The 23876-nt window shown below is 39.2% G+C and overlaps 1 protein-coding gene across 2 annotated transcripts in view; it reads left to right on the forward strand.

Moving 5' to 3' along the window:
- arhgap21a (Rho GTPase activating protein 21a) overlaps positions 1–23876 on the forward strand; it is an 85457-nt gene that overhangs the window by 25105 nt on the left and 36476 nt on the right. The window contains exons 1-3 of one of the 2 annotated variants that reach the window (XM_026291956.2): positions 16721–17246; positions 19856–20044; positions 22695–22716. In XM_026291956.2, the coding sequence (XP_026147741.1) occupies positions 16935–17246; positions 19856–20044; positions 22695–22716 (523 nt within the window). In that variant the 5' untranslated portion in view covers positions 16721–16934. Of the gene's footprint in view, positions 1–16720; positions 17247–19855; positions 20045–22694; positions 22717–23876 lie in introns of those variants that run through there. The other variant, XM_026291957.1, reaches the window with a different exon arrangement.

The following is a 23876-nucleotide window of genomic DNA, read 5'->3' on the forward strand; positions in this document are numbered from 1 at the left end:
TCATAGTCCTGCTTAGTTTCAAGTACATTTAAAGGTTTTATCTCCTTCTAGGCTGTTGCTTTGTTTGGTAAATGTTGTTAAGTGGTAGATTAGATTATGTTTATATACTTGTACATATTTATGTATTAACCACAGAGAATCTAAATAATTTTTCTTTTTCCTTCAAGGAGAAAGATTAAATAGGAAAAAAGATCTTCACATGCTGCTACCAGGCCACTCCTGCAATGTTAGGTGCTGATATGACTGGTTGACACAGCTTTCCTGGCATTTTTAGCAGTTTCCTGCCCTAGTCTCAGATTCTCAACCCCACACTAATCACGTGTTCACACCAGTGTAACATGATGCAACAACTTGAAAATCATTTCAAATGAGCTTAGGCGACAAGTCATGACAGCTGTCAGAGGAACGTCATTTGGAAAGACATCAATAACTTCATGGCAGAGGACAGTGGAGAAGAAATTAACTTTTTTAAAATGACTAGCCCTGCAGAGTGGCAGTGATGGAGTAAAGAACGTCCTCTGCTGTTAAATGTCCATCCATCCATCCATCATCTATACCTGCTTATTCCTAACCAGGGTCTCAGGGATCAGCTGGAGCCTATCCCAGCTCTCTTTGGGTGAAAGGCAGGGGTCCACCCTGGACAGGTCACCAGTCCATCACAGGGCCACATAGAGACAAACAACCTCACACACTCACACTCACTCCTATGGGCAATTTAGAGTCACCAATCAACCTGACATACATGTTTTTGGACTGTGGGAGGAAACCAGAGTACCTGGAGAAAACCCACACAAGCACAGGGAAACATGCAAACTCCATACAGAAAGGCCGGGTTGCGAACCCACGACCTTCTTGCTGTGAGGCAACAGCCACCATGCTGCCGCTGTTAAATGTCATACAGTTGTATTTCGTGTAGTTATATTTTATCAAGAACTTTAAGAAGAAATGTAACAAAAAAGTGCAGCTGTTTCCACAGATTTGTTGCACTTTTAGGTTTCTTTGCTTTCATTCTGTCTGGAGACTGTGCTGCTGTTTCATTGTCTCGTTCTTTTCCTGCACAGCCTGGAAGTAGTTTATTATTCATTATTGTGAATACCTTTGTTAATTGCCTTGTCCTCATCGTTATAAATTATTAAGTATATTTGTATAAATGGTGCTTCAGAGAATATAGTAACACGATTTTCCAACCCTGTCTTTATATAGACACAGTTTGCTGTAAGAACATAGATGCTCAACACATTTGGGACACCTGTAGAAGCTGTTTGCATCTATTTTCAAGGCTTAATTTACTTCCAATGCTGCAGAAAATATGTGAACAACCCAACAACTGATACCTAAAATTTATATCGATTTTCAGTTGTTATTCATTTATTTCTTTGCCCTTGGTACTTTACAACTTAGCTTTATACCATTTAATGTTAATCACTGTGTGTGAACTGCTTCAATTTAAATACAGACCAAAAAATTTGTTGATCCCAATTTTATGACTTGTATCAGTTAGGTTCCTGACCAGTACTCCACTCTTCATTAGGAATATACTGCGTACCTTCAAACAACACAGTTTTACTGCTGAGTAAAGTTTGGCTGCCCTTGACACTTAAGTGTACATACCATATTTTTCATATAGAATACAGTGTTTCTGCCATCCAGACGTCCTGCACACCAATGTTTATCCATACATGGTCGCCTGCCGAAACCACATGGCTAACTGGGGTGCCTCCAAAATGTTTCTTCAATTCCTGAGTGATTAAATGAATGGTGTGTGATACTCATCAAATGGTTCCTCTAAAGCGTTTACTCATCAGTTAACTTGGAATTTACCCCAGATCAAGTAAATACAGACAGACAAGCAGATAAACACACACTCTCACACAGAGCACAGATTCGTCAGCCCTGCAGCCTCGGGGTCTCAGCCCCACTGGACAAACACAGGAGGAAAACATTCCAGTGAATAATGGCTGAGCTGCTTCACGCTGTGGGGAGAGAGGTGGAGAGCTAAAGAGTCTTTTCTTTAGTTCATCTGGCCCAGGTCCTCATTACATAACTGGGTTTTGTTGGACAGACACACAGATAATAGAATGGAAGAGGCCTATGAAAAGCAGAGACTGTAGCTGTAAAAGCCTTTCATGTCAGTGGTTAAGGGAGATGCTGCTTGGGTAAACAGTCAGCGCTGAAAGAATGCTTTGATCCATTTATGTGATGTGATTTCTTTTTTTTTAAGGAAAAGAGCCCATCACATATGCGATGTCAATGCATCATATGTGCCTGGTTTCTTGTTAACACGGAGGCACACATCAAACAGCATCAGCACCAGAACTCTTCTCCACAAAGTGACGTTAGCTTGTAGCTGAAAGACGACATTCTTCTCTCCTCAGCTAATACAGGACATTACTGTTCACTCACACACCTTCCCCACCCTGTGTAAATCCCATGGCTGTCTGGATGTCTGCAGCAGATCACATAAACGCTCTTGAACCCCAACACAAACAGCAGTCCTGGCTGACATTAGCAACAATTATGCATTGTCCATGCCATTTTCCAACGCAGTCTAGAATCTCTTGAGGCTCTCAGTTTATCTGCATTCACTGATTTCACTATGAATTCATGTCCATTTCTCAGTCATGACTCCCATTGCTCATTTCCTCAGTTTCTACTCTATCCTGGTCTTTATTTTCAGCTATTTATGTCATATTTTAAAATCCCATTTTAAACCCCACCCATAGAAAAATAACTGTAACACTAAGCTCGAGCGCTGCAGTAACTCCAAAGGGAAATACCAGTTGACAGCTGACAGCAGCTCAGACATGATGTACAAAAAAAAAACCTCTAGACTACAAATGAGATGATTCTTAGTATTACCCGGGGCGTAAATCAGGCTTGCACACTCTCTGAAATGCTGCCAGAGGAACACCTTTGCCTGCAGCAACACAAAAGACTTGAAAGTTATGTGATTCTACCTTGGGAATCTTTAGGGGTTTTCTCAGGCCATGACATTTCAGTTTTTTTTTAACTTTCCACATTACAACTCAAATATTTGGTGACACACTACTTCATCTGCTGAAGGAGAAGCTTAACCATGCAGTGACTGTGGTTATATGAAGGTGTTAGAGTCCTTAGATCCAAATGTCAGCATGATCCTTTTGAGATGCAACATTATGTTACTTAATGAGTTTCTGAGTCAGTGTGTTAATTGTTGAAGTCACTGTGGCTATACTCTGAGGCCTGATAAAATGATGCAAAGGGTGCCTGCAAAAGGAGAGAGTTCAGAAAAGACAGCCATTGGCAGGGAAGTGGGGGTTGAAAGGAAATGGAGAAAGGAGGAGGGAAGGGCAGATCTGCAGTGCTGTATATGATCCAACTCAGGCCATGTGTACACAAGGGAAAGCACCATGGTGTTTTCCAAGGACCATCATTCCTCCCTCAGACACTACGAGCATCAACAATGAGTCAGAGTGCACATTTTCTTAAATACTTCCTCGTCATTTTTCTGTTTGTTCTTTCTATTTCTCTCTCACCATTCTCCATCACATTCACTCTCTCGCTGGATCATAATAGTAGTGTAATTTACAGCTGTTGGTCAGCCCGGGGCTGTGTGTGTGTGTGTGTGTGTGTGTGTGTGTGTGTGTGTTGTTTAGAGGGTGTGTCCCACAGCCTTGATCAGTGTTGGCTCCACTGCAGAGTACAGTTCTTCATAACCAATACCAGATTTGTCCCATACCAAATCTGTTATAGTCCGCTGAATGTCTTCACAATTACGCAATGGTGTAAGTATTGCAAATGAAATATCTTCATATGTATGAATGGCTATCTTTACATGAAGTTAAATGAAAGATAAAGGATCCAAACCTTTGGTCGTACAAGTGGAGGAGCAATGCAACTCGTAATTATTTTTATTTAATAAACAGTTAATAGTTTAGTTTGTAAAATTATATAAAACAGAGAATAGTAAATCTTTACATTTCAAAAGCATCGACTGACCATTTAACTTTTGCACCAGAAAAAACAGGAAAAAAATCACACTGAAAGAGCCAAAATCCAGAAAAATGTTTTTATAGTCTGACATGCATAGTCCTTCCTCTGCAGTCCTCTGTGTAAACCCTCTGCCATTTGGGTTGACTTAAAACAGTAATAATTACAATCAATAGCAGCAGCTGTTTTGGCTGCAGTATTCAGCACACAGCACCGCAGCACGGAGTGGCTAAAACACATGCTTACAGCCAATGTACACAAGAGAGGTAAACAAAAAGTTGCCAGACATGGAAAAAGTGTTCATATCACGTTTAATATTTTATATTTCACTGCGCTGGAAAGAGTATTTTTAGTTTGGGAGAATTGCTCCAGTAGCTTATGAATTTTAAATGCTAGTTTTGAATATTTCACCAGTCGACCAGAATAGCTAAGTTGGGTGCAAGAGATGACACGATGAGGATGTCAAATGTGGATGCAGTCATCAGTTATTGCGTACATCTTTGACCTAACTTTTTCATGACTTTTGGGCTCATTGTTATTTTCATAACTGAATAATTGGTAGGTTATTTTTCAATCAATTTATTCATAATTTACCTTAAATATGTTAAAAATAATTTGAAAATGCCTTTTGTCAGTTCTAATGTAATCACACTGCATGTTCCAGGTTCGATTCCTCTGCGGTGGCTTCAGTGGTATGTGGGTGGCGAACTATATGATATATTTCTTCATATTCATTGCTATTGATAATTATCAATATATACAGTGAATATCATTAATGAGGAAGGAAACACATTCCTGGTTTCTCTCAAGGATAGCACTAAAGAAAACTTATAGGATACATTTTAATCTAAATTTACTGAGGTATTTTGAGTTTTGGATTGAGTATAGGACAACTTAAGTTTGTTATGGTTCAAACTAAACTATCATTTCTTTTTGAACGTGAGTCGTGATGGACTAGTATGTAAGACGGTTTTCTCACTTTTGCCCTGCACACTGCAAAAAGCTGCAGCAGTGCTGCTTTTGAAACTTTCTGTCTTTGTGCCAGGAGTCAGCCTTTTCATTAGCTTTTCAAACTCAGTTTTTCCACCATTGTGGCATCGTGGCCTTTGCCATGAAATACAATATTGCACTTGTTGCATCCTGAGAGGAGTGACTGCTGCTGTGGTTTGGACTAATAGTAAGGGGCTTAATGTTAACAAGCTTGGCTGTGAGTGCTGCAATTGAGGAGCATGCTGTTTCTTTGCTGTTGTATACTGGGAAGGTAATATTATCTTTTCAAATGGGTGAATGTTTTTTTGTTATGTTGTTACCTGTCTTTGTTGGTAGTCACCTGCACATTTTACACTGGGTGTCACTGGTCATTTATACAGCTGTAAAAACTCATTTTCAAGGCACTGATGTTGTGTAGCCTCTCATATCCACAGTAGCATCATGCGGTGTAGCTGTCTTCATCATGTTAATCATTTTTACATTTCTAACTGGGATAACAGGCATTTATCAATTGAAAATTACATACAAGTTGCAATTTAACAGGTTATAGAGGGGATTTTTATTGTAATAATTAGCAAGATTAATGTTTTACTGCCCAGTCAAAGTGGGCATAAGTCTATTTAGGTGATTACAAGCACGGGGTCTTAGCAGTTAAGCAGCTTCTTTCTTCATGGTATCCATGGATCTACCAAGCTTACGGGGACATGGTACTAAAGAAAACTTAAAAATGTCATAATTCTCAATCAAGTTCAATATATATTACAGAAGGTTTCCACACATCGGCTCTGCATTAAAATAGCCTCATTAGCTCTATTTGTATTAACATTAATTCCTGCTCCACTAACTAAACTGTAAAGACAGCCCAGACTGTTTTATTCCCATTTCAATTAATACACATCTGAAAGAGGCTTTATTATACTGAGCACCACAGAGCTTTGTGTATCCATCTGGCTGGGCGGTGCTCTCGTGCTATGTATGTTGTCCCCCCATTACACCATAATTATGCACCTGGAATAAGTGGACCCTCCACCCTCAGTCTACAGCAGTCCAACCTCAAACCTCAGCCAAGGGAAATCCAAGATCATCTTATGCCGTTACTATATGGGCTCTTTATGAAGCACACATTGGCTAACGGCAGTGTCACAGGTTGTTAAAGGAGCCATTCACAAATCTGGAAAGCCTGAGTGGCTTAGTTTACATCCAGGGTGGGCAGGTTAGTCTATACATGTATGTGCTATTCTCACATATTAATATCCCTGCTTCTTCAGTCAGGTGTTTGTGTATCGGTGTCTGATTGATAATTATGCAGCGTTTCCAGCCTGGGCAGTTTATAGTCTTGGGTGGGTTCTGGGAAGTGGTGTCTTATTCGAGGTGAATCCTGGATTCTGGACCAACCTTGCAGAAACACACTTATACACAAATCTTGTACTAGCTATATCTGACGTGTTAAATGTGACTCATACATACTGTACCTACTCACACAACTTGATCAACAGCTGCTACTGTAGTTTTCATTGCTTAACTAGGCCTGAGAAGGATAAATCTGATAAACTGAGTTAAGTCTGAGTTTAAAGGTAGTTGTTGCAGTGAGTTTACAACATAGTGTGGAGTTTTTTGTTTTATGCTTTGAATTAAAATTTCCAAAGTCCCAAAACAAAGCCCCCAAAAATCTTCAAATGAATTTTTTTTGTCTGACCAGCAGTCTAAAATCCAAATACCATCACACTGCCAGATTTTGGGTGGAAACCAAAATAATGTCTCTCTTTTTTTCTTTCTTTTCAGGAAAGTTAAAAACAAACAAAAAAACTGTTTTAAAATACTCTAAGAGTACATCAGCAAAGTTAGTTAGTTACTGTATCTTTACATATGGCCAGATGCCTGTATGTATTTATGTTATGAACATTTCACCAAACTAAAGCTCAAATGGAGTTACAGGGTATTTGACTAGGAAATGTTTTGTGTTTTTGCCGTCACTTGATTCGAATGGCTACATCTGTTCATCATGTTATCGTCAATTTACAGTTTAGGATTTATTGAAGCTGGGTGCTCAGTTTTTTCCTCCACTGAACACATCAAAACTCTTATGATTACCTGCTTTGAACTGGCACTAAAGACAGTATTTGCTATGGCTGCACCATAGATGCTAAACTAAAATGCACACCATCCAGTCATGATTTGCCTGCATGTACTGTGCGTCCGTATCTCAGACGTCAGATATGTAAAACATTAGGAGCCATAGACTCAGTGTTTCTTAGGTAAAGACAATGCTGTACTTTATCCAGCTAGTTCTTTATTTAGTCCTGCAAACAACCAGTCTTCCAACAACTGCCTACTGCTACTGTTGTGTATTCTTGCACAGAAGGAGTACTCCCATAATGATTTAGTTTAATACATATTTGAAGTGAATAAGATGTTTGTGAGTGAACGAAGTGTTTGGAACAGAAATCATAACTAACTTTGTGATTTAATTGCCCTGAATTTATTTTGAACATTCTTTGGTTACACTACAATACGATTTATTTATTGGAAGTCGAATTGGATTAGTCTTTTTTTTTTTTTTTTTTTTATAGCAAGTGTCTTTTCAGTTTACCTCTTTCCGTGTGTATAAAAGTGACATATCAATTCTAGTTTTTCTCTTGTATGATACACAGCTGTTATGCTGGATATTTGGATAAACCTACCTACGCTAGTGTAATAATCAAATGTGTGTCCACGCTTTCTTCATTAAAAAAGTGATGTGCAACAATGCACTGCATGAAGGCCTGCACACAAAGCTGGGTCAGATTGAACTCAGCGTTCTGGCATCAGGAGTTTTATTCTCTCTTCATTAGCACTTTCTGATGATCTCAGGTCCTTTCTCATCTCACCACTCCCCAACTGAGGAGATATGCATTAATTAAACACCAGCAGAGAGAGGTTTATTTTAGAGGTGTTTGAAATTGGGTGGGGTAGGGCTGTCATAGGAGACATGCTTTCTCCTTTTTTTCCACTGTGTGAGAGCAGCTGCTGAGGGGTGAATGAGCACACTGCTTAATGCTTGATTGGCAGAAGCATTTGTCTGAAGGTGTCTAGGGACCTCTGGAGACAATTGTCCAGATCAAGCAGTGCTCCTCTACTGAGAAGCTCGCTAATACACCAAGCTCAATCACCCTTGCTCCACCACCTCCCCACACAGCTTGCGGCTTTTGTCTTCCCCTGTTACATTTTCGGTGAGTGTCCAACCCATGACCTCTTCTTGCAGCGGACTCAGCTCCATCTTGAAGGAAATCCCCTGTTTTTTTTTTGTTTTTTTTTTTTTTTCTTCGAGATATTTGAAGCTGTTCTGTATTTCTGGTCTGCTCTACACAGATGGTCTCCATAGCAAACTGTGAATTTTGATAGTTGTTTTTGCCAGTGGAATAGAAATGATGTATTGACTCATAAATATGTCGTGGGCATGACTCACAGGGAATTAAACTGGTAGCTTCTGGCATTGTTGTTGTTGTGTTTGAGTTGGATACTTCTTAAAAAGAAAGCTGATGCCAAGATCCTCCTCATAGCCGTGCATGACAAAAGGCAGTTACTGTGTTGTTAAAGGATTTAAATGTTGGCATTGTAGTTTTGACATTTATTGTAATATGACCTATTCTTTTCCTTCATAATATTAAAATTGTGTGTGAATGTTTATTTGTTTAATACATGTTCTTAAATGGAAAGATTTTATGCTTTTCTTTAACATACATTAGCGTAAAGTGAATATTTTTTAAATTAGGAAAAAAACAGACTTCTGAAGTTGGACTGTCACATTGGACTGTGGGACATTTTCCAGTATGTTTTGAAATTATATATATAAGTAAATAATTTAGAATGTACATAATCTGTAGTTGCAGCTTTACAGTGCTACTTGATATCTGTATATAATGTAGTTATTATTTTTAAAGGTTTTTAAAAACATTTTTCAGTTCTGATCCGATTTCAATCCACAACTGCAGCCACTGATACAGTTTCCAGTGCAAGAGCTCTTTCTAATTTAATTTAATCATTATTGTTATTGGTATTGTGCATAAGATTACATCATGATTATGTCCAAATAAACCACACACTACTTCTTATTGAAGTATTATATCCAGTGCTAACATCTTCTAGCTAACTGCTAACTGTGATGACATTTGGTTGTATTATTCGGGTAAAACAGTCTCTAAAATGTATTTTCTGGATGGCAGATTGTTTCCAGACTGAAATACCTTGTTACTTGCTCACTTAGTTAGAGATTGAAGTTACCGCTGGTTTGTAGTACGATGTGGAATGAAATACATATCAGTGATACGTCGGGGTTACGTTAGGTTACGGTTTATGGTCCAGCACAAGCTACAAACTGAAATATGGACTGGTAAATTAATCGGCTTTGTCCGTACAATATATAATGAGCAAATGACATCAATATTGGACCTGATACAGATGCATGATGGGATCGGGCCTATCTCACAGTGGGCATCTAGCAAATATTCAGTCTCCAGTGATATTACAACATAAAACAATAATAAATTCTATTATTTGGTGCTAGTCCCAGTTGACATAGGGCGAGACACTCTGGACAAGTCCCCAGTCTTAGCACAGAGCAGATGTACAAAAACAAACACTGACACTCACCTTCAGGCAGTTTACAGTCATTGCTTAGCCTAACGTGAATATCTTTGGACTGTGGGTGGAAGCCCACACAGACATGGGGAGAGCACAAAAAGGCCACGGTAATTGCTGTGAGGCAACAATGCAAACCACTGCATTCACCGTTCCACCCTATAATTTTTCAGTTGTTTATCAAACGGTCATAATCTTTTCTTAGTATTTTTATTTTTGCTGCTAATAATAATTTTATTTTCTTCTTATAAGGAAAGCTTTCCTAGCATCTTGCATTTCTTTCATTGTTTTAAGCAATGTATTTTCCCCCCAAATGCAAACAGCAACTCTAATTTCCAATTTCTCATTTGCTGTCGACGTTTCTTCCCTTCCCACCTGACTTGTTATGTTTACATGTTCCTTTTCTCCTCCCAGTGTATTGACAGTTAAGCGTTCTATAAAAATATATTATAGGCCCTCATATGTACCACCATTGCCTCCTACACATAGATTGATGCACTTGTCAGCCTGAAACAAAATCAATGTGCTCCAGGGCCTGCCTGATCAGCTCTGAGCAGGCTGCTACCTACTTAGGGTAGTGGGGTTCATACCCCCCAGTAATCCCTGGGGGCTGTATGTAGAAGGGCTTTATGGGTGTGCAGTGGTGTGGGCACACAGTGGAAGCAGTCTTTTTCTTGGCCCTCATTAGGCAGTCCTTTGTTACAGTAAGCTCTACCTCGCGGACCCCAGATGCAGTCCCATGTTAAGATTAGATCTTAGTCCCGCCAGGAGTCCTGAAAAGCCACCCCCGCACTGAGCTTAATGCTCCGGCAAGACTTTCTTTTTCCTTCTCGCTCTTTGTGCCACACACAGACACATACAGATTCACAGCTGCAGATACATAAAGTTGGTCAGACATGAGCACCAATTGTAGGCTTCCAAATTACTTATTGTAGTTTTCAGAGTCCTGTCAGTGCCTTGTGTCTCTGATCCCCATCTATGGGTTACTGTCAGCTGCCTGCCAACCATGGGCCTTTTTTTCCTTTGTTCAGAAAGCAGATAATCATCTAATGAATCCTAGACTAAAAGATTTGAGTAGCTGAAAATGACATGGCATTGTGAAACAACATGGTGTTTACTGTGTTATGGTCTCCAGAAATATAAACATTTAAGGTTCTCAACTTAGTGCGCACAACGTTGGCTGTTTGGATTTTGAGGACTTTTCTGCGGTGGGTGTTAGGATACTGCTTAAAATGTAAAAGACAGAGCAGCTACTTTTCCTCAAACTAGTTGTGCTCCTTTAGGCTATTTTAAAACCACAAACTGGACTTCGGTCATTTAGTGCTTCAGCAGACTCCTAATGTAATTTCAGCTTTAAGACTAAAAAGTGGTCTTAAAACTCAACACCACTCTCTAAAAAGCTTGCCGATTTCTCCATACTTGTCTTTATTTCACCACAGCCGCAGTCTGGATGTTGTCTTTGGCCCTTCTTGTGATTCTGTGTGAAGCCACAGGACGATTTGCAGAATTATTAGCAGGGGGGCTCCAAGACCAAACTGCATGTTAGGTCCAACAAGGCGAGCGACAAAGGCCTCCTAAATGTTACTACACATACTTCACTAAACCTTCTGTACCACCCTGCACAGCCACTGGTAGAATTTCACAGGCCATACTCGAGCTGAGTTTATCAACTGGACCAAACTGGAATTATTTGTAACTGCTGCTACTCTCATATAGGCAACAGTGCTTACAATTTACACCTCTGGGTAAATCTCATAAAGTTCTTCAAAGCATTTTCCTGGCTGGGGCCAGTTTATTGTGTGTTTGAACACAGTCATCATCCCATTAACCCGTTGCTGCTTTTATGTGTTATATCAAAGTAAATGTAAAACGTTGGACTTTGAAATGATGGACAACCTAAAAAAAAATTTCAAGGGCTGTGAGAAATTGTGTAGGGTCATTTATCTATCTATAGTTTGACATCAACAAAATTTGTTAATACAAAAATAAGGAAATTCAGGTTGTCTTTTAACAAAACGTATGAAAGTATGAAATAGTAAAATAGTAACAGTCCAGTTAATCTGCCATTGGCTAATGTGTTGTAGAGCCTGATGGCAGTGGGGATGAAGGATCTCCTGTATGGTTCAGTCCTGCAGCTCAGTGAGGTGAGTCGTCCACTGCAGATGTTAGCTGTTGTGAAGGGGACGGTCAGTGTGTTCCAGGATGGACTCTACCTTTGTCTGTGAGCATCTCTCCACCACAGCCTCCAGTGAGACCAGCCTCATTCCAGTCACTGAACCACTGTTTTTCCTTACAATTCAAGTATAGTATGTTTTTGTTGTAAAACTGATCATTTGGTGCAGATGCAGACTAGAGAATAATTTGAAGCTGCATTTTAAACAGTTGCTCGTCTACATGTTAATTATGTTCAATTTTCAAATTTTATAACCTTATTTCACAGCAATAATTGGAGCAACAAGCACAGAATAGGTCACTGTGTTGTAAGTTTTCTTTTCTTTCCCTTTAACTACTACAGAAATAGTTTGAAATAGTTGCTGATTGATTTTCTATTGAGCAGTTAATCAGTTATGACTTATCATTGCTGCTCTAAAACTAACATAACCCTGCCTGAATCATATTCATGACTATACAAAGGCCCTCACTGACACATATTATTCAATCCTTTATCTGATGAATGATCAGATAAGTGCTTTTGTATGACTATATATTGAAAATGCTGAAAACTACTCCAGCCAGAGCCAGTTTTATGGCAACTTCAGCTGCTGTTGTTGCAGTGACAGACTGCATTGGCAATGCCCACCAACTGCCTATTGATGTAATTACATTTGAAAAGAGCATCCATCCATCCATCCATCCATCCATCTATACCCACTTATTCCTAACCAGGGTCCCAGGGATCTGCTGGAGCCTATTCCAGCTCTCTTTGGGTGAAAGGCAGGGGTACACCCTGGACAGGTCACCAGTCCATCACAGGGCCACATAGAGACAAACAACCTCACACACTCACACTCACTCCTATGGGCAATTTAGAGTCACCAATCAACCTGACATACATGTTTTTGGACTGTGGGAGGAAACCAGAGTACCTGGAGAAAACCCACACAAGCACAGGGAGAACATGCAAACTCCACACAGAAAGGCCCCTGATGGGTTTCAAACCAGGAACCTTCTTGCTGTGAGGCAACAATGCTAAGCACCAAGTCACCGGGTTGCCTGTTTGAGAAGAGCAAAGATTATGTATTTGTCAAGGTGAAGCATCTTTGTAGCACTTGGTATAAATGTGTCTCAAACCACTGTTTGGGCATCAGTACATCTCAAGTGCCTCTTAGTTGCATAGACTTTGCGTTTTTGAGATGAAACATCATATCTCCCCTCTGAGTCGTATGCAGTCATGCATGAGTCAATGTAAAAACGTCAAATATAAAAGTTTATATTTAACGTCTCTATACATCTTATAAAAGTTATATAATAAAACATTGTGTCACTGCTGTTGTATTTAAGATTTAAGACAATTATTCCTATCATTTTCTTGGTTTCTATTTTGTGTAGGATTTCTGATGTCTATTTCCATGATATGTCTTTGTAAACAGACAAACCCTTGCTGTTCATCTTTACAGAAATCTTAGCAATGTGCTGCAAAATGACTCCTCTGCTTACTTTTCCCTATATGAAAAATCAAGAAGACTAAACCACATCTGCCCAGATGTGTAAACATGACCCACGTTCCTCACTGGTAAAACAAACTGAGCACATGATGCCTGTAGACATATTGATCTAGAAATAAACAAATCGGAGACACATAAAATCATATGACGCCCACGGTCGAGAACACCCCAGTCTAGTATCCAGTATTGTTGTGGTCTGCTGTGTTGCCATGACGACAGCGTAATGTTTCTGGGCAGCGTGTCTAGTTTTTGATTCTGCATGCCACCAAATCCACTTCCTCAACAACAGCAATTTCATTCAAAGATCTTTTTTTTTTTTTTTTCTCATGTGTTTTGAATTTAGGAATTTGCAGACATACATTATTTGAAATTCTGTAACTGTCTGAGGATGTATAACATAGTCTGTCTGAAAATTGTGCTCTGTCTTTTAACAATAAAAACGTGGACTTATAAAAATGGAAACAACACGTTTTTCACCTATTTGATCCCAGACTGTATGCAGCAAACAGTTTTTATATATGAATATTGTTGTTAGACTTAATCTTGTTTTGACTTCCACAAGTCAAGTGTCTCATCTGGCTGTGTTTGGCGACTTCTGTTTCTGTCGTCTTTTCCATACAGAATACCACATGCTATATTGAGCCCAGTGAATGTGGTAACAAGATGCTCATAACCAAACGTTGAGAGGGAACATTCCATGACTGGGTTCCCGATGTTGTTTTCATGGTCGCTGCTGTCTAAGATGGCAAGTATTCCTCAGAATCAAAATAGATTGGTATTTACATTTTTGCCATTTAGCAAACACTCTCATCCATAGCGACATTAGAAATCACTCTGGCTACTGAAGGACACACATTAGCTGTTGGAAGTACAGCTATAATACAATCTGTCCAACTAATAACCTACCCTGGAAACAGTGAGTTACTGACGTTCAAAGTGGACTAAAGAGGGACTCATTGTCTTGAGTGTTTCACGGACTAATTCAACATTTAGAGTTAGGCTGTTGCTATTGGAGCTACACAAATACTCCAGAGAGCCATGAAATGAAAATGTGATTAAAAATTAAATTGATGTTTCGGCCCTGCCCTCTGCTAGAGGGATTTACTAAAAGGTATCAGGACCCAGTCTATTCTGCTTTCAACTATCTCTGTGCTCCTAAAATAAAAGCCAGTTGCCAGGCATTTGTGGAGTTTGTTTACCTTGAAGGCTTAAGGAAGTACATCTCTGTGTACATGGTTCACCTGCTATGCAATGCTACAAGTGTGAGTGTGAAGGGACAATACGTGGTTTTATATTTACATGTGACCAGGTAGGGTTTCGCTGTCATCATCAAAGTGACTTTAAATATTACTGGATAAACGGAATTGAACATAAATAATCTTGGGTTTGTCACAGTTGTCTAGGTTTGTTCCCATTGCTCGTATTTTCCTGTTTCATCTGCAAAATCAGCACAGGCGGAGAAACCAGATCTCAATTTTACCATAACTTTGTAAAACAACAAACCCATTAGTGAAACTAGTCAATCCTTGGCGACTCGAATTGAGTTTACGAGATAGTCATTCAGTTGATATGTGGTATAATTGCAGTATATTAGGTAGTAGGTGATAAAGTAAAGTGAAGTTTTTATTTTAAAAATCCAGATACTTAATGATATTGATGCAAGAAATTCTAAAACTAAAACTGTTTCTTCAATGTAGTTTGGGTTTGTGATTGGTTTGCTCATTGAATCACAGCAATGAACATAAGAGCCCTAGGGCTCCCTTAAAATAATATTCATATTTGTTAATGAGACGCACATTTTATTGAATTAATTGCCCCTTCTGTCCACAATTTGTACCTTTTGTAAGGTGATTTTATTGAGTAATAAAAAAAAAAAAAAAAAAAGCTCAAAAGAGTTCAAGATGATATGAGGCATCAAACACTTTTTAGTAAGGAATTTTTTAAACCGCTTTAGAAAGGGGTCTTTTGCAGCTATCATGCAGCAATCATATTAGGTAATATGGTAATATTACCAAAACAAACATGTTAAATTTAGATAATAACACATTCAGAAGAAAAAGAAACACTCAATTTGAATGAAATATAAGTGCTTTGACTGCTTTGACGCCATCTCAAAAAGCCACACCGATGTTAATCCTGTGTTTGGTTTTTTCTTTGTCCTACTCGCTTCTCTGTGGCTGTTTTAAATAAAAACTTGTGGTTTACCTATTTGTGACCTTCGCTACAGTATCTGACAGTATGGAAAAAAATCTGATCACCATAGTTTTTTTTCATATCAGCCGATACCGATATATATGATATAAACCAAAAGCACTATTTCAAGCTCCTCCACCTTTTGCACCGTGTGCATCAACCTAACCGACATGCTCTAACTTTCTTCCAGCCACGTTTGGTTCAGTGTGGCACTATTTTATTATCATTGGCTGCTTTCTGTCAAAATGTGGACTGGATGAGTTGTTAAACTTTCACCTCGCTGTCCATATCAATTAAAAATGGCTAACTCTTATCATTGAGATCGGCCTTAATCTTATCGCGATGCAACACAAACTTTGGCCCAGCCCTATGTGACAGGGTTAGAGAAACAGAGAAGCTGGAATAACAAAAGGAGGGCTGTATGTAGCAGAGTGTGATGAAGTGTGGAAATATAGCAGAGACACCACATCCTGTTCCATTTTCACTTTATTAGACAACATGTCAATGCACCATTAACATGATGCCCTGTTCCATATTGCATCTGTTGCAATGTCTGTCCTTATGTAACAGTGCTTGTCTGTATGGGCCCTATAAATAAATACCAACTATACAGAAGTTTCTCTGTCTGAGTTGTCTGTGCAACTCCTGGTAGTCTTTTTGACCACCACGGCTGGTACGCAGTCATTCATTCTTTGTAGTTGCCAGATGAACTAAAGGCATGCGAGGGTGGGTGGATTAGTCGTACTTTTTCTTCACTTAGATATCATAGGACCCATATGCTTCCTTATCTACATTACCCCCACACGACTTCCACTAGCTGTGAAAACAACCCTAGTTATTTCTGTGTCCTGTAGCTTTTGTTTTTCCTGTTTCCTCCTTTAAAAACTTCTCAAATTGTTCTCATACTTCATGTACTTATGACTTGTGTGTGGATTTGGTTTTCTTTTACTTGTTCTTGTGAATTATAAATTAGCCTCAACATATGAGTCTGTTAGTGTGTGAGTGTGTGTGTGTGTTGGCGAGCTCACCACACCTAAAACTTTTAAAGGCTAGCAGAGGAAGAGGTGAGTTCGACAGAGAGAGATGAAGGAGCTGGGAAAGGAGGAGAATTCACTTCAAGCTGCCTGGTGTGCATGTGTGCGTATGCGAATGTGTGTGTGCATACTTAAGAGAGAGTTTTGTGTGGTGAGTGGGTGGGTGCGTCAGTCCGTCGGCTCAGGCTTTCTGCAGTGCACTCAGCCTCTGTGCTCTCCTCTTGGCTGAATGGAAACATCATGTGTCTGGGACGCCCAGAGGAACAGCCCAGTTTCTCCGAACTGAGACCAGAACAGACTGTCAAAGATGGACTAAGGAAGACGGAGAGGGCAAGATGGATGCAACCAAAAACACTGAGTAGAGTAACCAGAACAAAAGGAAAAGTTGAAGGAGAAGAAACAGTCATTTTTGAAGATAGTTTTCATCCATTCAGCCGTCTGATCACTATTTAGACTTGGCTATGCCATGCTGGCTCAGAGGAATGGGCTACCACCAGGCAGCAAGCCGGTTCATCTGAAGGATCATGCTGATCTTAGAGATGTGGATGTGAACACTGAAGGGTGCTGCTCCTTCTCTGCTTCCCCATCACCAGGAGGTTGTCCCTGGGCTCGGCTGGCTGGGGTGGATGGCTGCTTGTCAGAGCCATACTGTCTTTGGTTTCAGCTTTTGGCTCGAGCCTACTGGGGTGAAGTGGAACTGGGGCTCACAAGTCCCAAACAGAGTGTGTCCTGGGCTCGGCTTAGAGAAGCATCCAGGAAGAACTGTGTCCGATCTCGGGTAAGGACTGTTATATTATGAGAGGTGGAGAGCATCCTTGTGATTTTACTTTCTGATCATGTTGGAGGCAAATTTTATTACAGTTTAGAGGCCTGATTCACTTGAAATATGCATTTAGATGATATCATTATCTATCAGAGGCATATAGGTTTACATAAGGAAGCATCTGAAGGGAGAAACACTTGAGTAGAAATGAGGGGCACCTACACTTTGTTGTGCTGTCTGAGGAATTTAGTGTGCGTCATCTTGCTGCACACCAGTGGGGTAGTCCTGTTTCACTGACCTCTATCTTTTGTAATGTGAGTGTGTTTGTTTTGGGTTTTAAATTCAATTTATTGTTTTTGGTTCCTACACCAGGTTTAGAGGTTTACTGTATGTTGTTTCGTTTCCAGTTGTGCATATGGAGCAGCCTCATATTTTCAGAATTTCTTCAATAATGAAAATATTTCAACAGCCATTATTTATTTTAAATGTAATGTAGACTGATGCTTTCTAGAGTGACATCACACATGGCTAGGTAATGGACCAAAGTGGGGAATTGAAGGCACATTTTTCTATGATATACTGAATAAGGGTGACTAATGTGGTCATAGAGGGAAAGACATTTGGAAAGAAAAATTGAGAGGGAGTGAAAGCATTGGATCCATGAGGTCAGACGACCCAGCGGTGATGCATGAACTAAAAAAATGAAGAGAAGTGGAGAAAAGCTGAGTGCACAAGTAATGCCATTTAAATTCACTCACAGACACGAAGAAGGAGAAGCAGGGAAATAAATGCATCCTGCACCATATGGCAGTACACAGATCAAACCCTCGGTGTGCACATAGTGGCGATTGTTTTCATGAACAGATTGCATGCATAATTGAGTAGTAACTATCAGCTAACTGTGTGAGCTTGTATGATTTACAATATTGTACCCCTTGAATATGACCATTATTCATAGAGGTGCTGTCAAAACCTCTAGTAGCACCATGCTGCAGTAGTTTCTCTTCACACTGTGCTAGACTGATGCTTCGCTTTGTAATTCAAAATGTTTCATGTAAAGAGAGAGATGGAAAGTGTGTGTACACCTCAGTCACAGGACAGTTGAGTTAAATGGCTTAGCTATTGCATAATGGGCTGTTACAGTTTATGCATGGAATCAAAACAAACAGCTGAGTTGGACTGTGTCAGGTCCTTTCTCTTCTCCTTTCTCTTTTTTCTCTCCGTTATATTATGCACTGTGGCTTGCTTCCAGTTCCACACCACTGGATTTTGGTGGTGATTTCACTAGTCATACTAAGCCCACACCCATTCTGTTCTCTGGAGGATCCACACCTAAGATGTATTGTGGAAGGAGAAGAGCCTGTGGAGAGATCAAGTTTAAGGCTGAAACTCTTGGCAGGTTTTCTTAGCCCCCAGCCACGATGTAGTGTTAGCAATAACCACTAATGCATGCCCTGTGGTGTAATGGTTCAGCTCCATCATTCATTTGATGATGCTCAAAGCAGTAGGAGAGCTCAGAGGGGCTTTATCAGTGATGGTGCAATATAGAATATTTCCTGTTGTAGAGTATGTTTTGTGTTATGATGAATCTGAGTTTTGAAGATACTGAAAATGCTTTTTAAACAAACAGAAATATTACAGATATGATTTTTACCTTTTCTTTCCCAGGCCATATGCCCAAAGTTTTGGGTCATTCTGTGACCTTCTCACTCACAGGTGTAGCACACAGGTAAATCACAGTCAAATTAGATGGCAGCATCACTCAGGCACAAGTTTAAAAAAAAAAACTTGGCTTTTGCCACATGATGCCTGTGGTTTTGACAGACTAGATGATGATCTCAGCTTGACTTTGTTCACTCAGTCACTTCTACTTTGAAAGTGGATCTGGTGTATCGCTAAACAGATTCTACAAACCAACCTTGTCATATATGAAAGAATGTGTTTGCACTATGTGGGAGGAGAGTTGCTGATAATGATGATTAGGCAGCACACTCCAGTTGTATAAATTGCATTTGTGTTCAAGCCTACTCAAACTTTTCTCAAAAGCAGAGATGCAGACAAACAATCGTCTTCAGAGTCAAAAACAGTTTTCAAGTACGTGGCCACAAGTGTCCTTTCTGTTTTCCTTTGTTTTGTTTTTTCGGGGTTTTTTTTCATCCATGCAAATATATAGTTTTTTGGAGATTAAAATGCAGACCTAGATAATGACCCCTCTTATGTACTCATTCCTCTCATTTCCAAATGGAAAAACCTTGACCACAAAATGACATGTTCTTATCCAGCAGAAGAAAACCTACCCTTCTTGTATAAGCAAAGCATCACCAAAGAGGATTTCTTGTCTTTTTAGGTGAAGATCTACACTTGGCCTTCAGCTGTTTCAAAGTGTAATATGTAAAAGCACTTACCTTTGTTTTAGCAAAACCACTTTGCTGATAGCTGAGGGCTTACCATACATTTGTAAGAATGGTACAATCTTCAATCTACAATCTGCTCGTTTAACTCTCACCAAACTAGTCTTAAACGTTTTCTATTTCTTTCTAGCAATGTCAACAACAGCGTGTGAGTTCTCCTTGTATATTTTCTGAAGATTAGCACTGAAATTCCTGTTTCTGACCCCAATTCAGGCCAAGCAGAAGGATGGGCACAATCAAAGTGAGACGTCGGCCACGGCTTCTCCTGGGGCAGAGGAAGAGCCTTTTTCTTGGCCGGGGCCAAAAACGCTTCACCTCCGCCGAACCTCCCAGGGCTTCGGCTTCACACTGCGACACTTCATTGTCTACCCACCTGAGTCTGCCGTCCACAACTCTCTAAAGGTGACAGAACAAAATCTCTTACACCTCTAATCAAGGATGTAAATCTACCATTATGGATGAAAAGATGATTAATGATGTTATGTTATGGTAATATTGTTGATGATAAGTAATGATGCTTATGGATGAAAGCTTATATAGCCAGGTTGCTTAAGTGCAAATAAAGGTGTCCACTGTCACCCAAAACTCTACAAAGTGGACATTACATTTAAATAGATGAACTAATCATGTCACTGAAGTGAACTGAACTGAAATTTGATGTATGGCTTGAGACAAAAATATTTTTGGACTAAAATGTTTAATAGCTTATTAAAAATGTAATGTGTTAGACAAAAAATCTCTATCAAAGTGCATTTACTGATGCCCTTCTTTAAACTGTCAAGAGTTTTATAACAGGGTTGAAAAGCAGTTCAGTTTTTACTATTAGGTTCTGTTAGAAGGCAGCTCTAGACAAGCTGCAATGTATTATTGTAAGTGTTACTTGGACATTAAAATAGTACACTAGAAATCAGTGTCTAAAAATGATGCAATACAAGTGGTGCTGAATGTTAATCAGAGAGTGTTGAACGCTTGAAAGGTGGAATTTATTTACATTTACATATATTATATTTAAGCAGACACTACAGAGGAAATTTGATTTGTTGAAACATTGAATTTGTTTAATTGTTGAGTGGTCACTACTGGCTATTCAAGAGCAGCACCATGTTTCAGTTAAATATGCACATGTAGTCTTAGTAATTTCCCAGTTTTCATTATTTATTTATAAATCAAAAGCTTTTTGATTTGTATCATCGCATGTGGGAAGTGCGCCAGCCATCCTGCGATAACATCAGGCCTTTGATAATGATCCTGACGTTATTTCCGGCTTCTAATGGCACAGAAACACAGACTAAAGGGCTTTGCGTAAATACCGCAGGGCTTCTTTAACAGGAAAATGTACTGGTATTTTCAGTCAGCTTTGTCAAAGCTTATCATGGCCTGTCTTGTATTAGTTTTTGTAAGTGATAATTCAGGATAAGTTGGGTTTACTTTTCTCTGAAGTGTATTTTCACAACCTCTTTTATTTGCAGAGAAAGATTTCCTACAAAGTGAGCATAGTATGTTCTGTTTATAGCTGTTGGCTTTGGTTCTGCATGTTGAAAGAGGAACTATGGCACAACAGTTGGGATTTTGGGACATTTGTGTAACCAAAGAGAAAGACAATTTCTCTCAGAGGCCGTCTTGGGTATCGGTCACTTTTAAGCCCAGTTGTGGCCGGTATGTGCTTCTGTGATCTTGCTAAAACCTGTAGGATATGCAGGTTGTGCAGTGGACATGCACTGAGCTGATGTTAGGTGGTGTTTGTTTCCTTTCAAACTGGGAGCCCAGTGGTTGAAGATACACCCCTAACAAAATTAAACAGTTAAATTTAGTTTAAACAGCTGACAGGAGGCAGAGTTCAGCAGCATAAGCCACCGGCTTTGTTATTCATTGCCTTCATTAAACAAAGCTGATGAATGGAATTTAGGTCTGCAATATTTTCTCAGTTATGCAGTCTATAAAACATCAGAAAACATTAAATCAGTGTCCATCACAATTATTTAGATTAATATATTGTTTTGCCAAGTAAATAATGAAAATTTGAAAAGGTTGTATTTACTATAATAGAAGACCAAAGAAAACAGCAAATTCCCATACTTAAGCACATAGAACCATCATTATTTCTTTAAAAATAAGTTTTAATAAGTTTTTTTTTGTTTTGTTTTTTTCTAATTGATAAAGTGGTTAGGTAACTTAATGTTGCAGCTCTGATAGGATTACCAATCAAAAATAAGCTTTATTATGAACTCTTGTCTGTCTTTTCTCAAACTTTCTTCCATCTGCTGTGGCCTTGTTTTAATAATGTGATTCTGGGAAATATTCAAACTAAAACCTTAAAACTTAAATCCATCACGTCACACTCACTGTAAAGAGAACACTCAGTTCATGGAGAACATATGTGTCACTGAGAGGAGGTGGATTAAAAGAGGAGTCTGTTGATTTCAATTTCAGCTCTGGGGGAAACTAAGGATTTACGTGTTAAGGAAATGGAAAAACACAAACATGACATTGAAGTGCCTTTTTCAGGACCACCATCTTGTTCCCCTGTCTTTTGCCACGACTTTTTCTAATTATTTGTTTAATGGTAAAGAATCATTTCCGATCCTCATAATTCCTTCAGAGCTTATAGAATCCCTGCTATTACTGCTACCAGTTATTTTGATTACAATTTTTCTTTTAATCAATTCATTAATTGTTACTACTTTTACAATGTTAGTCGATATTTAGATAGAGATAGCGTTAGCAAGTGTTTCCTATGTTTCTAAGTGATAGATTTGTGTTTTCCTACTGGATATGTTGCTGATCCCAGTATAATTGTTTCAGTAGTGCTCACTAGATATTCATTAAGGTAAACTATTAGTGTGTGGAGATGTAAGTGGGTGACCTTTAAGAAAAATGATCATTACAAATGTAATTGTATTTACTGTGAGTTGTTTAAACATTTGCATCATATATTGATGTTAATTGTTGTGCATCTTCCTGTGAATAAATAGATGCAAAATTAATAAGTGACTAATTCCAAAGAGGGAAAACTGATTATCTGACATTTAACATCTTTTTTTTTTCCTTCTAGGATGAAGAGAATGGCAGCCGAGGTGAGTGTGTGAACTTATACATTTTTATTTTAAATTGCTGCACACATCAGTGAAGTGCACTGTAAGCTGTTATCTCATCTGATAAGGATTGCCAGTCTGTTTCTTCAATGTATGGTCACTCCTTTTAATTTGAAATTGAAGTATTTTGCTGGCTGTGTTTTGGTCTAAACTAGTTTTCAGTCCAACTGATTGGATTGATTGATTGATTGATTGATTTAAAATACACTCTCTTAAGCCATGGATTGGTAACTAGTTAAAAAAAAAACATGTTGCCATTACAAATGTCAGTTGCCAGTCAATCACGTGGTGTCTTGCAGCACTTTGGCTTTTAAAGCCTTAGTCCTTGCTCTTCAAAGTGGCAGTCAGAGCTGTGCTGTTAGCTTGGCAAGGCCTCAGCATTCCTCGGAGCATCCGGCTTGTCACTGGAGTCCTTTAGTATTCTGCTCACGTCTGCAGCCCAGCATGAATTCAGGAAGATTGCTTTGCTGTGTTTCATCAAGAGTCTTCTTAAACAGCCCTGCAGCACATCTCAGTATAGCATATAGAAACACAAAGCACAGATTTAGTGACATTGATTAAAAACATAAATGTAACGCATGTTTCTACTTGTTTGGTTTTCAGGAGATATTACCTGAAACCCAAGTTTCCTATACAGTGCTTGGTGCTTGTAGAGCTTCCTTTTTAAGAACAGGATACAGTTCTGAAGGGGAGTTGTGTTTTTTTCCTGTGTAATTAATGTGGAAAATGGAAGAGAATCATCATCATTAGTTGTTTGTTTGGCATGTTAAGCATCTGGACCCCTACCAGGTGTTATTCAGTTAGTTGTTATGTCATGAGTGAAAGTGGGGAATTCAGGGCTAAAGGAGGGCAAGCAGAGAGCTATAGAGAAAAAGCTGACTGTTAAACCTCTCTCAACAGGAAATTGAGAGATTCCTGAAAGTGTCCCTCATCATCCCTCTTGGCCTTTGGTGTCACATTCTTCACACCGCCTTCTGCCCACACCCAGTTTAACCCCTACATGTCCACCCGTCTCCTTCAACACAGTCCTCAAAACATTAAACCCACACCAGGCCCTGCTGTGGCAAGAGGAAACATATCAGGGAGTTTGTGTGGTCACACATTCTTACACTCTTTATTAACTTGAATTCCTTTATGTTACT

This window comes from Mastacembelus armatus, chromosome 20 (assembly GCF_900324485.2).
Source record: "Mastacembelus armatus chromosome 20, fMasArm1.2, whole genome shotgun sequence".
In the NCBI taxonomy this organism is placed as follows: Eukaryota; Metazoa; Chordata; class Actinopteri; order Synbranchiformes; family Mastacembelidae; genus Mastacembelus; species Mastacembelus armatus.